The 13,981-nt window shown below is 38.5% G+C and overlaps 1 protein-coding gene across 1 annotated transcript in view; it reads left to right on the top strand.

The window, feature by feature from the left end:
* The window catches only part of LOC100371992 (nuclear pore complex protein Nup205), a 51,765-nt gene that overhangs the window by 8,949 nt on the left and 28,835 nt on the right, over window positions 1–13,981 (top strand). The window contains exons 4-14 of the mRNA XM_085505871.1: window positions 909–1,213; window positions 1,601–1,832; window positions 2,471–2,635; window positions 3,576–3,688; window positions 3,860–3,922; window positions 7,706–7,822; window positions 8,912–9,043; window positions 9,807–9,957; window positions 11,039–11,232; window positions 12,127–12,309; window positions 13,302–13,553. Coding sequence (XP_085361997.1) covers window positions 909–1,213; window positions 1,601–1,832; window positions 2,471–2,635; window positions 3,576–3,688; window positions 3,860–3,922; window positions 7,706–7,822; window positions 8,912–9,043; window positions 9,807–9,957; window positions 11,039–11,232; window positions 12,127–12,309; window positions 13,302–13,553 — 1,907 coding nt within the window. The remainder of the gene's footprint in view (window positions 1–908; window positions 1,214–1,600; window positions 1,833–2,470; window positions 2,636–3,575; window positions 3,689–3,859; window positions 3,923–7,705; window positions 7,823–8,911; window positions 9,044–9,806; window positions 9,958–11,038; window positions 11,233–12,126; window positions 12,310–13,301; window positions 13,554–13,981) is intronic.

Genomic DNA, 13,981 nt, shown 5'->3' on the forward strand with positions numbered 1-13,981 from the left:
GGAAAAGTATTTATAAATCTGTATTTATCGACGGGAACTAAGGTCAGGAACTCATAGAGCATTAATTGTCTTTGATGCCTCTGTTTCATCTATTCCGATTTGATATATTTTCACTCAATTTGATTAAATGTGGTGTCGGCAGAAGGTGAATCACTTCTAACTTAAACTGATCTATGCAAATCGCATCAGACAGCTCTCTCCAACCAATTGAAGCAAAATTTACTGTAGGTATTAAATATTTCATGCCATATTCAGTTTACCTATAAAAAATTGATAATTTTTGAAAAAATCATGCCGTTTATTTGCCAAAATCAATTCCAACAGATCGTCCAACAGATACTTTTCATCAAGAGTTTGTGTATGATCCAACACATTCGTCAGTAGAAATAATTATGATGATTTTGTCTTAGACTGTGTCCCAACAGACTCTAATATTTTTAACCTTGTAATTTTGGGTGGTACATAATTAATATTGAAATAAAATGTGCATATTTTTCTGACCATTTCTGTTTCTTCATTGTAAAATTCAATGACGATGCAACTAATTTCGTAATTTGATTTTCTCTCAAAGATGTACTATTTCCCTTCAATCTGTCACACGGTGAATTAAAATTGTCAGTTGCATTTTTTTCCGAGAAGGTGCTCGGGTAAGCACCCACCCCTAAAAAAAAATCATGATAACGCGGTTGAGTACAGTAGTTACGGTCAATGGTTGGCTTGCAAGCGCACAAGACTCAGGAGAAAGAGGATTCAACAAATTCTAAACAGTATGCTACAAAATCAATATTTTATTTTTAAATAAATTATACCCCAGTTTGGTCTTCAGTACTTCATATCTAATTAATATTAAATAAAAAATGCTTATTTTCATCCATCTTGTGGATCTTTAAAATCCTTGTCTTATATAGGTGAGCAGCAACAGTCTCAGTTTCCTGGATTGCCACGTGGACTTGTTGCAGTTCTACTTTACTACGACACAAAAAACAGCTTGGTGCACTCATTACGAACTCTAATCCAAGCTCGTGAGGGCAAAACATGGACGCTGGGTCTGCCGGAGGATCTTATGATCATGGTAACCAAGTTTACGGATCAATTGATTGAAGAAGGGCTCTTAAATAAAGTCCTAGGTTTGTTGCAAAGTTTCGATGAAACAAAAGAAGTTGACAAACTGCAGAGAGAGAGAGCTCTTGGAAACTCAAAACACCGAAAACAGGTTAGTAGTTACTTGTATATGATATTTAATGCAAATTAATAGGATACAAATTATTTTTTTTAAGGATTTTTGGAACATGGCAAATTAATAGGATACAAATAATAATTTGCCCCAGAAAGAAAATAAGTGGGCGAATTAATAGAGACTGTCAGTTAATACAGTTTTTACGGTACTCTAAAGCACTTTTATTTCATGAAAAATTTTTTTATGAATTTTTAGAGTTACCGTAAAAAAATTGTAGAATTTGGTAGAAGTTTCATTGAGTGTCAATGACTTTTGTGAAAATTTTTTTTTATGAATGACATAGATTGTAAAATTGTAAAAATAAAATTAGGTTGTTTACAGTAAGTATTTACAGCGTAGTTGTGGCCGTACTCTCCTTTGCAGGTGTTTGACTTGATAAAAGAGATCCGTACAGGTTTATCAGACTGTCTATTCTGCATGGCATGCCAATCAAGACTAAATAATACTGACACAGTACAACTAGTGAATTATTTTGAGAAATGCTCTCCATTGAAGTCTGATGGTTGTATCGATGATGTGCATCTAGGTTTGGTCATGACTTTTATGTACGCCATGGATGTCAGCATATTGGAACAGGCAATAGAAGATAAAGAAGGTAACAACTTTCATTGCTCTCAACCAATAAGAAACATGTCATTTGCATGTGATTAGCATAATTTTGAATAATTTAATTATTGTAAGTATCTCTATATTGTGAACAGTGCTGTATTACAACAGATCCTAGACAGCGATGGCATATTTGTTAATTTCCATTTTATTAGCATAAATTTGAATATGTTAATTAGTGACAATTTCTATATTTCATATTTGCCTGTTTATTAGAGTAGGCCAAATACGATAAAAAAGGTATTGTTTTTCAATGCTCCCAACCAATTAGAAATATGGAATTTGCATATATTTCAATATGCTATTTTTTGAAGTAATACTTGTTTGAAGAGCTTGTTTGATACAAGTGGTGTTACCATAGTTTCAAGAGTGAGATGATAACAAAGCCTGTAATACCCATACTCATTTAAAGCGGGGGAGTTGTCACCTGCGCATGCGTCAGATGGCCATAGCGTGTCATTGTTTACCCATGAGCCTTTGCATTTTTAGTGTGTTATCGTCGCTTGGGACTCAATTATTACCACACATGCACAGGTGACGACCCTCTCGCTTTAAACTATGTTTTCATTGCAGTTTTTTGTCACTTTATGTCATAATAACATCTCATTTCTTTTTGTTCTTTTCCAGATATTGCTAATCAGTTGCCCATTTTAGCTGACAGTTCCTACGTACCCGATGTACACAATTTGTTATTTTCGGAGGATGAGTGGAGCACTCCAGGATTGAAGGCTGTTCTACAGTTCGTCTGGGGTGTGGCTTTACGAAACATTGCCCAACAACCAGGTTCACAAGGTCTGTCCCATTCTGTTATGGCGGATCACTAACTGTTAGCAAATACTTCATATCTGGAACTTGCACCCTCTGGTAAAAAATTACGTATATGGTTAAAGTCAATGTCGTTCAGATCGACATCTCTGTTTGATTGTGTAGTCATTCATCATCCAGAATATAGAAAAATCTTTGGAAATGTAATTTTCATTGATGGATAACTAAAGATCAAAACGATATCAACAATTTGAACTGTCTTTGTATTACCCATTCATGCTATAGCAGCACTTCGCCACTGGGAGGTGTGATTTATGTTTATTGTACTTGTATTCATTTTTTGTGTCAGTCCCATGATCCCATTGGTAGCGAAAAGTCATTTGTTGTCATCAATTCTAAAAGTAATCCAAATTCATCTTTCTCTCTTTAAAATTTTCTACCAAAGTTATGCAACATTTATCATAAGTATATATTCTATTTTTACTGCTGAGTGGATACCCATCCCCAGGAATCAAACAGACAATCTCTGGGCAAACATGCTTACCATTACACCAGATATTTATAAAACTTAATTGACAGATGTCATATTTCTAACTTGGAATGTCACAAGCCTGGCTAGTGGACGTGGACATGTATGTGTTCTATTTTGACTGCTTAGTAGCTACCTGATCTCAGGACACAAAACCATTACCCTTTTCACCACCAGACTTTCTCACCCAATTTTTCTGCACATCTTTCTTATATTCTCCAATATTTTCTGAAATAAACCTTAATTTTAGAGCCAACAGACATTTTAGTCAATTTTCAGTTTTCAATTGAAAAATTTGGCTTTTTTGTCCAAATCTTCTGAAGAAAGTGCAGACTATTTACAGGACTTTGTGATAAAAATAGGGACCATGGGGAAGAGGTTAACGATGCTTAGCATTAACACTACATACAAGATAATAAAACAAATTTGTTTCCTCAGACATTCAAGATTACATTGAAGAAGATGAAGCTGTCATTGATGTAGCTCTGTCGAGTGGGGTTTTCCAGTTCATGAAGAATTCAATAATAGCATCCAAGACATTCCACAATGAGGTACTCAAATTATTCAACCCTGTGTATAGTAGCATTTCTTTTGCCAATATTTGAGAGGAACTGTCATGAAATGTATGATAATAAATGTTATATAACAATGACTTGTTTATCTGGTGTGAAGTTTGTTAACTGTTTATTGTTGCTTATATTCTAATTTATTTTCTTCTTCAGGAATTTTATGTCAGATGTCTCCATGCATTAGTGACAGATTTTATTATTCAGATGCCATTGAAGGTATGTCAATCTTATCTCTTATCTCTTACCTTGTTACCCGGGGCTCCCCAAACTTGTTACCCATGGTTCTTCCAAACTTGTTAACCATGGTTCCCCAAACTTGTTATCCATGGTTCCTCCAAACTTGTTACCCATGGTTCCTCCAAACTTGTTACCCATGGTTCCCCAAACTTGTTACCCATGGTTCCCCAAACTTGTTACCCATGGTTCCTCCAAACTTGTTACCCAGGGTTTCCCCAAACTTGTTACCCATGGTTCCTCCAAACTTGTTACCCAGTGTCCTCCAAACTTGTTACCCAGTGTCCTCCAAACTTGTTACCCAGTGTCCTCCAAACTTGTGTCCCATGGTTCCCCAAACTTGTTACCCAGGGTTTCCCCAAACTTGTTACCCAGGGTTTCCCCAAACTTGTTACCCAGTGTCCTCCAAACTTGTTACCCAGTGTCCTCCAAACTTGTTACCCATGGTTCCCCAAACTTGTGACCCAGGGTTTCCCCAAACTTGTTACCCATGGTTCCTCCAAACTTGTTACCCAGGGTTCCTCCAAACTTGTTACCCATGGTTCTTCCAAACTTGTTAACCATGGTTCCCCAAACTTGTTATCCATGGTTCCTCCAAACTTGTTACCCATGGTTCCTCCAAACTTGTTACCCATGGTTCCCCAAACTTGTTACCCATGGTTCCCCAAACTTGTTACCCATGGTTCCTCCAAACTTGTTACCCATGGTTCCTCCAAACTTGTTACCCATGGTTCCCCAAACTTGTTACCAATAGTTCCTCCAAACTTGTTACCAATAGTTCCTCCAAACTTGTTGCCCATGGTTCCTCCAAACTTGTTACCCATGGTTCCTCCAAACTTGTTACCCATGGTTCCCCAAACTTGTTACCCATGGTTCCTCCAAACTTGTTACCCATGGTTCCTCCAAACTTGTTACCCATGGTTCCCCAAACTTGTTACCCATGGTTCCCCAAACTTGTTACCAATAGTTCCTCCAAACTTGTTGCCCATGGTTCCTCCAAACTTGTTACCCAGGGTTTCCCCAAACTTGTTACCCAGTGTCCTCCAAACTTGTTACCCATGGTTTCCCAAACTTGTTACCCAGGGTTTCCCCAAACTTGTTACCCAGTGTCCTCCAAACTTGTTACCCATGGTTTCCCCAAACTTGTTACCCAGGGTTTCCCCAAACTTGTTACCCAGTGTTCTCCAAACTTGTTACCCATGGTTCCCCAAACTTGTTACCCGTGGTTCCCCAAACTTGTTACCAATGGTTCCTCCAAACTTGTTACCCATGGTTCCTCCAAACTTGTTACCCATGGTTCCTCCAAACTTGTTACCCATGGTTCCTCCAAACTTGTTACCCAGTGTCCTCCAAACTTGTTACCCATGGTTCTTCAAACTTGTTACCCATGGTTCCCCAAACTAGTTACCCATGGTTTCTCCAAACTTGTTACCCATGGTTCCTCCAAACTTGTTACCCTTGGTTCCTCCAAACTTGTTACCCATGTTCCTCCAAACTTGTTACCCAGGGTTCCCCAAACTTGTTACCAATGGTTCCTCCAAACTTGTTACCCATGGTTCCTCCAAACTTGTTACCCATGGTTCCTCCAAACTTGTTACCCAGGGTTTCCCAAAACTTGTTACCCAGTGTCCTCCAAACTTGTTACCCATGGTTTCCCAAACTTGTTACCCAGGGTTTCCCCAAACTTGTTACCCAGTGTCCTCCAAACTTGTTACCCATGGTTCCCCAAACTTGTTACCCAGGGTTTCCCCAAACTTGTTACCCAGTGTCCTCCAAACTTGTTACCCAGGGTTTCCCCAAACTTGTTACCCAGTGTCCTCCAAACTTGTTACCCATGGTTCCCCAAACTTGTTACCCAGGGTTTCCCCAAACTTGTGTCCCATGGTTCCCCAAACTTGTTACCCAGGGTTTCCCCAAACTTGTTACCCAGGGTTTCCCCAAACTTGTTACCCAGTGTCCTCCAAACTTGTTACCCAGTGTCCTCCAAACTTGTTACCCAGGGTTTCCCCAAACTTGTGACTCAGTGTCCTCCAAACTTGTTACCCAGTGTCCTCCAAACTTGTGTCCCATGGTTCCCCAAACTTGTTACCCAGGGTTTCCCCAAACTTGTTACCCAGGGTTTCCCCAAACTTGTTACCCAGTGTCCTCCAAACTTGTTACCCAGTGTCCTCCAAACTTGTTACCCATGGTTCCCCAAACTTGTTACCCAGGGTTTCCCCAAACTTGTTACCCAGGGTTTCTCCAAACTTGTTACCCAGGGTTTCTCCAAACTTGTTACCCATGGTTCCTCCAAACTTGTTACCCATGGTTCCTCCAAACTTGTTACCCATGGTTCCTCCAAACTTGTTACCCATGGTTCCTCTAAACTTGTCACTCATGGTTCCTCCAAACTTGTTACCCATGGTTCCTCCAAACTTGTTATCCATGGTTCCGCCAAACTTGTTACCCATGGTTCCTCCAAACTTGTTACCCATGGTTCCTCCAAACTTGTTACCCATGGTTCCTCCAAACTTGTTACCCAGGGTTTCCCTAAACTTGTTACCCAGGGTTTCCCCAAACTTGTTACCCAGTGTCCTCCAAACTTGTTACCCAGGGTTTCCCCAAACTTGTTACCCAGTGTCCTCCAAACTTGTTACCCAGGGTTTCCCCAAACTTGTTAACCATGGTTCCCCAAACTTGTTACCCATGGCTCCTCCAAACTTATTACCCATGGTTCCCCAAACTTGTTACCCATGGTTCCCCAAACTTGTTACCCATGGTTCCTCCAAACTTATTACCCATGGTTCCTCCAAACTTGTTACCCATGGTTCCCCAAACTTGTTACCCATGGTTCCCCAAACTTGTTACCCATGGTTCTTCAAACTTGTTACCCATGGTTCCCCAAACTAGTTACCCATGGTTTCTCCAAACTTGTTGCCCATGGTTCCTCCAAACTTGTTGCCCATGGTTCCGCCAAACTTGTTACCCATGGTTCTTCAAACTTGTTACCCATGGTTCCCCAAACTAGTTACCCATGGTTTCTCCAAACTTGTTGCCCATGGTTCCTCCAAACTTGTTACCCATGGTTCCGCCAAACTTGTTACCCATGGTTCCCCAAACTAGTTACCCATGGTTTCTCCAAACTTGTTGCCCATGGTTCCTCCAAACTTGTTGCCCATGGTTCCTCCAAACTTGTTACCCATGGTTCCTCCAAACTTGTTACCCATGGTTCCTCCAAACTTGTTACCCATGGTTCCCCAAACTAGTTACCCATGGTTTCTCCAAACTTGTTGCTCATGGTTCCTCCAAACTTGTTGCCCATGGTTCCTCTAAACTTGTTACCCATGGTTCCTCCAAACTTGTTAACCATGGTTCCCCAAACTTGTTACCCATGGTTCCTCCAAACTTGTTACCCATGGTTCCTCCAAACTTGTTACCCATGATTCCTCCAAACTTGTTACCCATGATTCCCCAAACTTGTTACCCATGATTCCCCAAACTTGTTACCATCTATGACCTTGTATAAAGGAAACATCCATTTTTCTGTCCTTTCCCGATATTTTCCTGATTTCTTTCTTGTATACCAGTCACTTACTGTTAGACTTGCAACATTAATGTAAAACAGCCTGTATTAAACAATCCTTTTGCTGTTTGGTTTAGGATATACTGTGTGATTCAAAATTATTTATGTTTATCATTTGACTAAATGTACGTCAGTATTTATGTTCTATAATAAAACCACTTGTTTTCATTATCATTAGTGTCAATGTTATTGTTTAATTTTAGGTAAAAGAGCTTCGTAACCGTGGTGATGAAGCAGCACGTATTGTCCTGACTCATACTATGGAGGGCTTGGAATCACCGGCCAATCTTAGAAGAGATTTTGAACATTTTATGTTGTTGGTATGTCTTTGTTTATTTGTATGTCTAAGCGTATACTTTGATTCATTGTTGAAATAACTTTGTAAGTCCCTGTTTAAATGCAGCCCAAAAACAGGACTTATGAATTGAGCTCTGTGCGTGCATCCGTGTGTGCGTCCGTGCGTGCATCTTGACCTGTATCTTAGACATTCCTGGACTGATTACATTTAAACTTCACACATACATCATACATACAATGTAATATTATACTTATGCACATTAATTTGTTTCACAATCTGATTCAAAATGGCCGAATTGCAGCCTTTTTTGTGCTAAAAAATCATAAAAATCCTGCATTTCATTGCATTACGAAACCATAATTCGGCTGTTTACAAATGGATTTTTTTCAAACTTGGTACATACATTGGACATTATAGGACCTATATTACTATTAGCAAAACTATATATCTTAGATTTGATAACTAACGGGGACTGTGCCATGCAAGGCTTGTTATCATACATCTTTCTGATCCAACCACCATTTTGTGTATGAATTCATGACCGGGCAAGATCATAATGAACCATTTATGTGATTTGATTCACAGAGTAACATATCTGTGATTTTGGAAATATTTCCTCTCAATGTTCCTAATCTGGAAATGTACCTTCCGAATATTACCTAGGGTAGAATATATATATATATATATGCAGGTGAACAGTTGATTCGTTCCAAATCACATCCGTCGATTCATACCACAGGTTGATTCTTCCCAAATTGATTTGTCCCACAAATTTGTCCAATTTGTTAGGCTCACCCAATACTAACTTATCCAATACGCCCAACGAACAACAAACATGGTTGGCGAAACGCGCGATAGAAATCAACGAGACCTAGCACACATACATACTTAGAAATTGGCAACTCTTTGCTCACCCACATCAAAATTGACATCACCCTACACAAGATCTTAAGGCTGAGCAAAGGAAATCAGACTAAAGTGTATATTGAGACGAAAATTAATTAGGACAAATCAACTTGCGGGATGAATTGATTGTGAATCAAATATACTCTATACACCATAATATGGTGTCCTTGAACAGATGTTTAATATATTATATCTTTATTCACAGCTGGGTGAGTTGTATGGTAAAGATCCATTAAAACTACAACTGCCATTTGAATACTGGTGTCCAGGGGAGAGTAGTGTTAGTCCTATTGCTGGGTTTGCAGGTCATTATCATCACAGACCACCACACAGACAAGTAAGCATCCACACCTCTATGTTTTCATGATATGGTTATAACACAGTTTTGATCTCGCGGCAAGGGTTTAAATTAAAAATTTAAGTTTCTGTACCTGTACTAAGCAAGATAAATTGAGACATATTTGAAATAAAATGTTAATTCTTAGCAGATCATCATTTCATAAATCTTAACAATTCTGAAAGCAATTTACTGGATATTAGCAACTTGGAACTAATACCCCATTTTGTCAGTTAGTAAATATTTTATATCAGTATTCATCTGCTCACTAGAACAGGCAAATTGCCTGTCCCTGCTGAAATCAAATCTGCCTGTCTGGGACAGGTGAACAGGCCTTAATTTTGATTCTTGTTGGGTAACAAAATAAAGAATATGCATGATAGTGTCAATTCTGCAATAGAAAGAAAGGGAGGGATGATCTGGAGAGTTTGCTTCATTGTTTTTTTTTTTTTTTTCAAATTGCTGTTCCAAAGCCTTCCCTCTGACATGTTTGAACTGATTTTTTTCACACTTTGTCGATACAGCAATTGTACGAAATACATTCTTAACACAGTTTGATTCTAGATGGCTGACTGGTGGCCATTTAGCGTTAAAACTACACCAAAATACAGCATACACCATTTACACATGTATTTCTATCATGGTTTAATTCTAGATGGCGGACCGGTGGCCATTTTAGAAATGCACCATCAAGCATTTCTTCATAATAATACAAGCACTTGAGTCATTTTATGATTTGTTGAACTTTCTTTTCTCATTTTAGGTCAGTTTATACAAGTTTGTACGCATTGCTGGTGATTTGTTGCCACCATCGTTGTATGTGCCGTATATCAAAATGTTAACAGGTTTGGCCAATGGACCACAATGTGCACATCATTGCTTCAATTTACTAAAAGCCAATGGAATTAGTGCAGGTAAGTATTAAACTGCAGACAGTTGTTGTTATCATGGCAAATACACCATTTTCTGCTCACTGCAAGATCCTGCGTTATGCGTGAAATTGAATGTCAAACAAGACAAACAAAGGTCATAGCATTGTATTGACGCCAAAACTTTGCATTGCATTTGACAAATGTATAGTATTGTGTGAATATTGCTCACTTAATAATGTGCAGAACAAATTTTTTAATTTTGCTGTAAGTAATTTTGCTCATCGCCATTTTCCCGTCTGGAAACTTGACATTGAACTATAAAACAATAAATTCATGTTTAAAATCAGATTTGATTTCTGCAGTCAATCCACGTCTTTCATGCTTTATGCAAGATCTCGTAGTGAATGGAAAATCACATCAAGAATATCAAACAAGAGGTGAATACTGACTTATATGTGTGAAGCATTCAGTCGACAGTTTTGTATTTACTCACAGTATGTCAGTCGGATGTGTACTGTTATATAGCTGTGATTATTGGCAGCGTGTTTATTTGTTGATTTCTGTTTCTATATATATTATTTCACAACATTTCTGAGAGAGTTATTTGAGCAGTCTGTTATTATTATAACACTTAATATATACCTCTAGGCCTATTTATACTAGACTAGACTAGAGTAAAATGCAGTTTTATGTTGTGTGTTTTACATAGCATACCTGGTAAGTTACGTGAATCTGAATTGGTGTAGAACTGGCTTTTATAAAATTATGCAATTTATTTTGTGGAAGGCGACCATAGCTAATTTCAATAGAGGACAGTAGTCATCGCGCTACTCAATAGGCAAGATATATGGGTTTCATATAAACAAAGATGCGACTTTGACTGTTACGCAGATCAACGAGTACAAACTGAGATGTTGTTAAACTTTAATTAGGTATTTTTAGGTAATTGTTAGTATTGATGAAGTCACCGGCGGCAATTAGTGCAAGTCGCACCCAGGTCAAACCTCCTACTTGGGATTTCTATTAGAAGAACGCATTGGATTGTCGGGACATCAACACAAATGTTGCACATGTGCAGTGCGACGACCACCGCCCTTTAATAACACTTTATTTATGTTTGCAGGTGGTAACATCAGCTCTGTATCCTGGGATCATTTCTTTATGTCAATAAACCAATATTATACAAATTTACGCCACGAGATACCAAGCCTTCATGATACACATATATATAGACACACCGCATCACGTGGTATCACACCGCAAGAATTGGATGGACTGATGACTGTTTTAAAGTTAATGCAGCAGATAGCAAGGCAGGTTAGTATGATGTCAACAGTCATTGCCTCACCAATGCATCAGGTGCCGAGCTAGACAGGTCTGTAGAGGTCAAGGGTCATTCCCAAAATTAATGCAGGAGACTGCTTGACAGGTCAATATGAGGTTGAGGGTTACTCTTCTGAACTTAATGGTTTAGTTCATGAGACAGGTCAGTCTGAGGTCAAGGTTCATTTATGTGGGTGAGAGTTACTTGGAACAATAGGAGGTCATCTGACCAAACTTGTGTTTTGCCTTGAATCTCGCAACATTTTCTCCATTTTTCAATATGGACATAGTTACCATCCCATCAGTCTTGATCAACATTTTTGAAAAAATAAGAAAAAATTATGTAGGTTAACTTTGTGTGAGATAACAAAGTTGTCTTTCGCATTCAATGGTCAGGGATTTATTTGCATAATTCATGTAATATAAAATGAAATAAAATCACTTGGTGGTGCATGTACATTTTACTGTGTTTATTACTCTAATACAACAACAAAATGACAAGAAAATAAAGCTGAATTTAAAAGTTTGATTTTTTCCCTGCAAGTTTGACATCATTTGGATCATTTTGAAAATTAAGATCTTGCTTAGGACTAGAAAAAAAAGCTCATCAAAATTTTGGGCTCTTGTCAGATTTTTAAAAAAAGGAAAAAGTTCTATTTTTATTGAAAAATTAATTCAAAGCACTTATTTTATGTCCATTTAAAATAAAATAAATAAATGCCTGCCTGCATTAAATTTGAAAAATAATTTCATCGTGAACCTTTACCTGATTGACAGATTTTTACTCCTAAAAAGTTATATTTATTTATTTTTTGAGAGAAAGATGCATTGTACATCATACCTTTCTTTGAAAATTGTCTTGTAACAATTTATTTTTATATTTGACAGGATGATGCTGCCCGGATAGCTCTGTGTGAAAACCAGTCTTGGCTACCTATTGTGTTGTTATTTGGTTTACTGAGCTGTAGTGTACCACCTATATTGAAAGGTGAATTGCTTCATACACTGGCTGCCTTGGGTAAATCACCAGAAGTAGCTGCAACGCTGTGGCAGTCTTTAGAAGTGTCACAGGTCAGTCTTGTAATGTTGCTATGGCCAGAGTTGTGATGTATGGGGGTTGGGTGGGGAGTAGTCAATCTTGTTATGTGTGAGGGTGGGCAGGGAATGCTCAGTCTAGTGGGAGGTCGGGTGGGCTGGGTTGTGGGGAGTGCTCAGTCTTGTTATGCGTGGGGGTGGGGTTGGGTGGGGAGTAGTCAATCTTGTTATGTGTGAGGGTGGGCAGGGAATGCTCAGTCTAGTGGGAGGTCAGGTGGGCTGGGTTGTGGGGAGTGCTCAGTCTTGTTATGCGTGGAGGTGGGGTTGGGTGGGGAGTGGTCAGTCTTTTAATGTGGGTGGGGTGGATAATGGGTGTTCAGTCCACTTATACTCTGGGGGGGGGGGGGAGGAAGACCCATAAAAAAATTTGTTTACATTCAGAATTGAGAAATGTTAAACAAATTAACCTTTTCACCACCAGACTTTCTCGCCCAAATTTTTCTGCATGTTTTTCTTGTATTCCTCAATATTTTTGGAAATGAAACCCTAATTTTGGAGCCAACAGAACAAATTTAAGTCAATTTTCGGCATTTACTCAAAAATTTAGCTATTTTTGTCCCAATCTTCTGAAGCAAAGTGCAGACTATGAACAGAACTATTTTGTGAATTTGTGATGAAAAGAGGGAACTAGTGGTGAAAAGGAGGATACACAGCTGTATAGTTTCAATCCATTTAAGACTGATTCATACATTTGTAGTACCAAATGTGAACACACATTGAATAAAATGTTCATGCTACGCATATGCAAACAGCACCTATACAACTGGAAATAAAATTTGGCTCTTAACAAATTAAAAAAAAAATGCCTTTCAGCTTTATTTATACTGCATAGAATCTTTCCATGTGTGTACTTTTTAGTAATGTGAGCAGAAACAAGAAGCTGTAAATTTAATTCTCTGTTCGAAGTTAACCATCTGTAGTCTTGGAGACAAATAAAATAACTGAAATCTTCCACTTTCTTGTTTCAGATATTGCCGACGGTATCATCAGCAACAGCAAGTGGTATACAGGTAGAACTGGATGAAGTGGAAGCTCGCAATGAAGAGTTTCCGATGTTATTGGGATTCCTGGATTTCATGAACACTCTGACAGACATTCCAGTGCCAGCTTCGCTTGGTGCTGGATTTAGAGCACCAGGATTTGATCCATATTTAGACTTCCTGCGTGATGTTGTTTTCCTGAAGTTCAACACGCGTGCATATAGGAACCCTGCAGACAAGGTATGTGAGCCTAGAATGCCTAGAATATGTACGTTCTACTTAATATATACAATATACCAATAATATGAGATTATTACGAGGATACCTCAAAGTATGCACTCAGACAGTACGCCATCTCACACAGACAGTTTGACCTATGCTGCCCGTCAGTTGATACTATTAGTATACATCTTTTCCTTCCAAGGATACATCATGGGAATGCCGAAATCCAAAATGTTTAGAACAGAATCGGCAAACTTCTTTGTGTGGAATCTGGTCAAACCCTGGTGGCAGCCATGTTTGTTTTTATTATTAGAGGACGTTTATGCGCGTAATCAGTCCATATTTGGAATTCGCATTTCCTATTATGGTAGGATGAAAATACCCTGTAAAATACAGCACGTTGTAACTTATGGTGTTATGGTGGCAGATGTATAATGTAATATTTG

The sequence above is a fragment of the Saccoglossus kowalevskii genome, chromosome 12 (genome assembly GCF_978046115.1).
Source record: "Saccoglossus kowalevskii chromosome 12, keSacKowa6.1, whole genome shotgun sequence".
NCBI lineage: Eukaryota > Metazoa > Hemichordata > Enteropneusta > Harrimaniidae > Saccoglossus > Saccoglossus kowalevskii.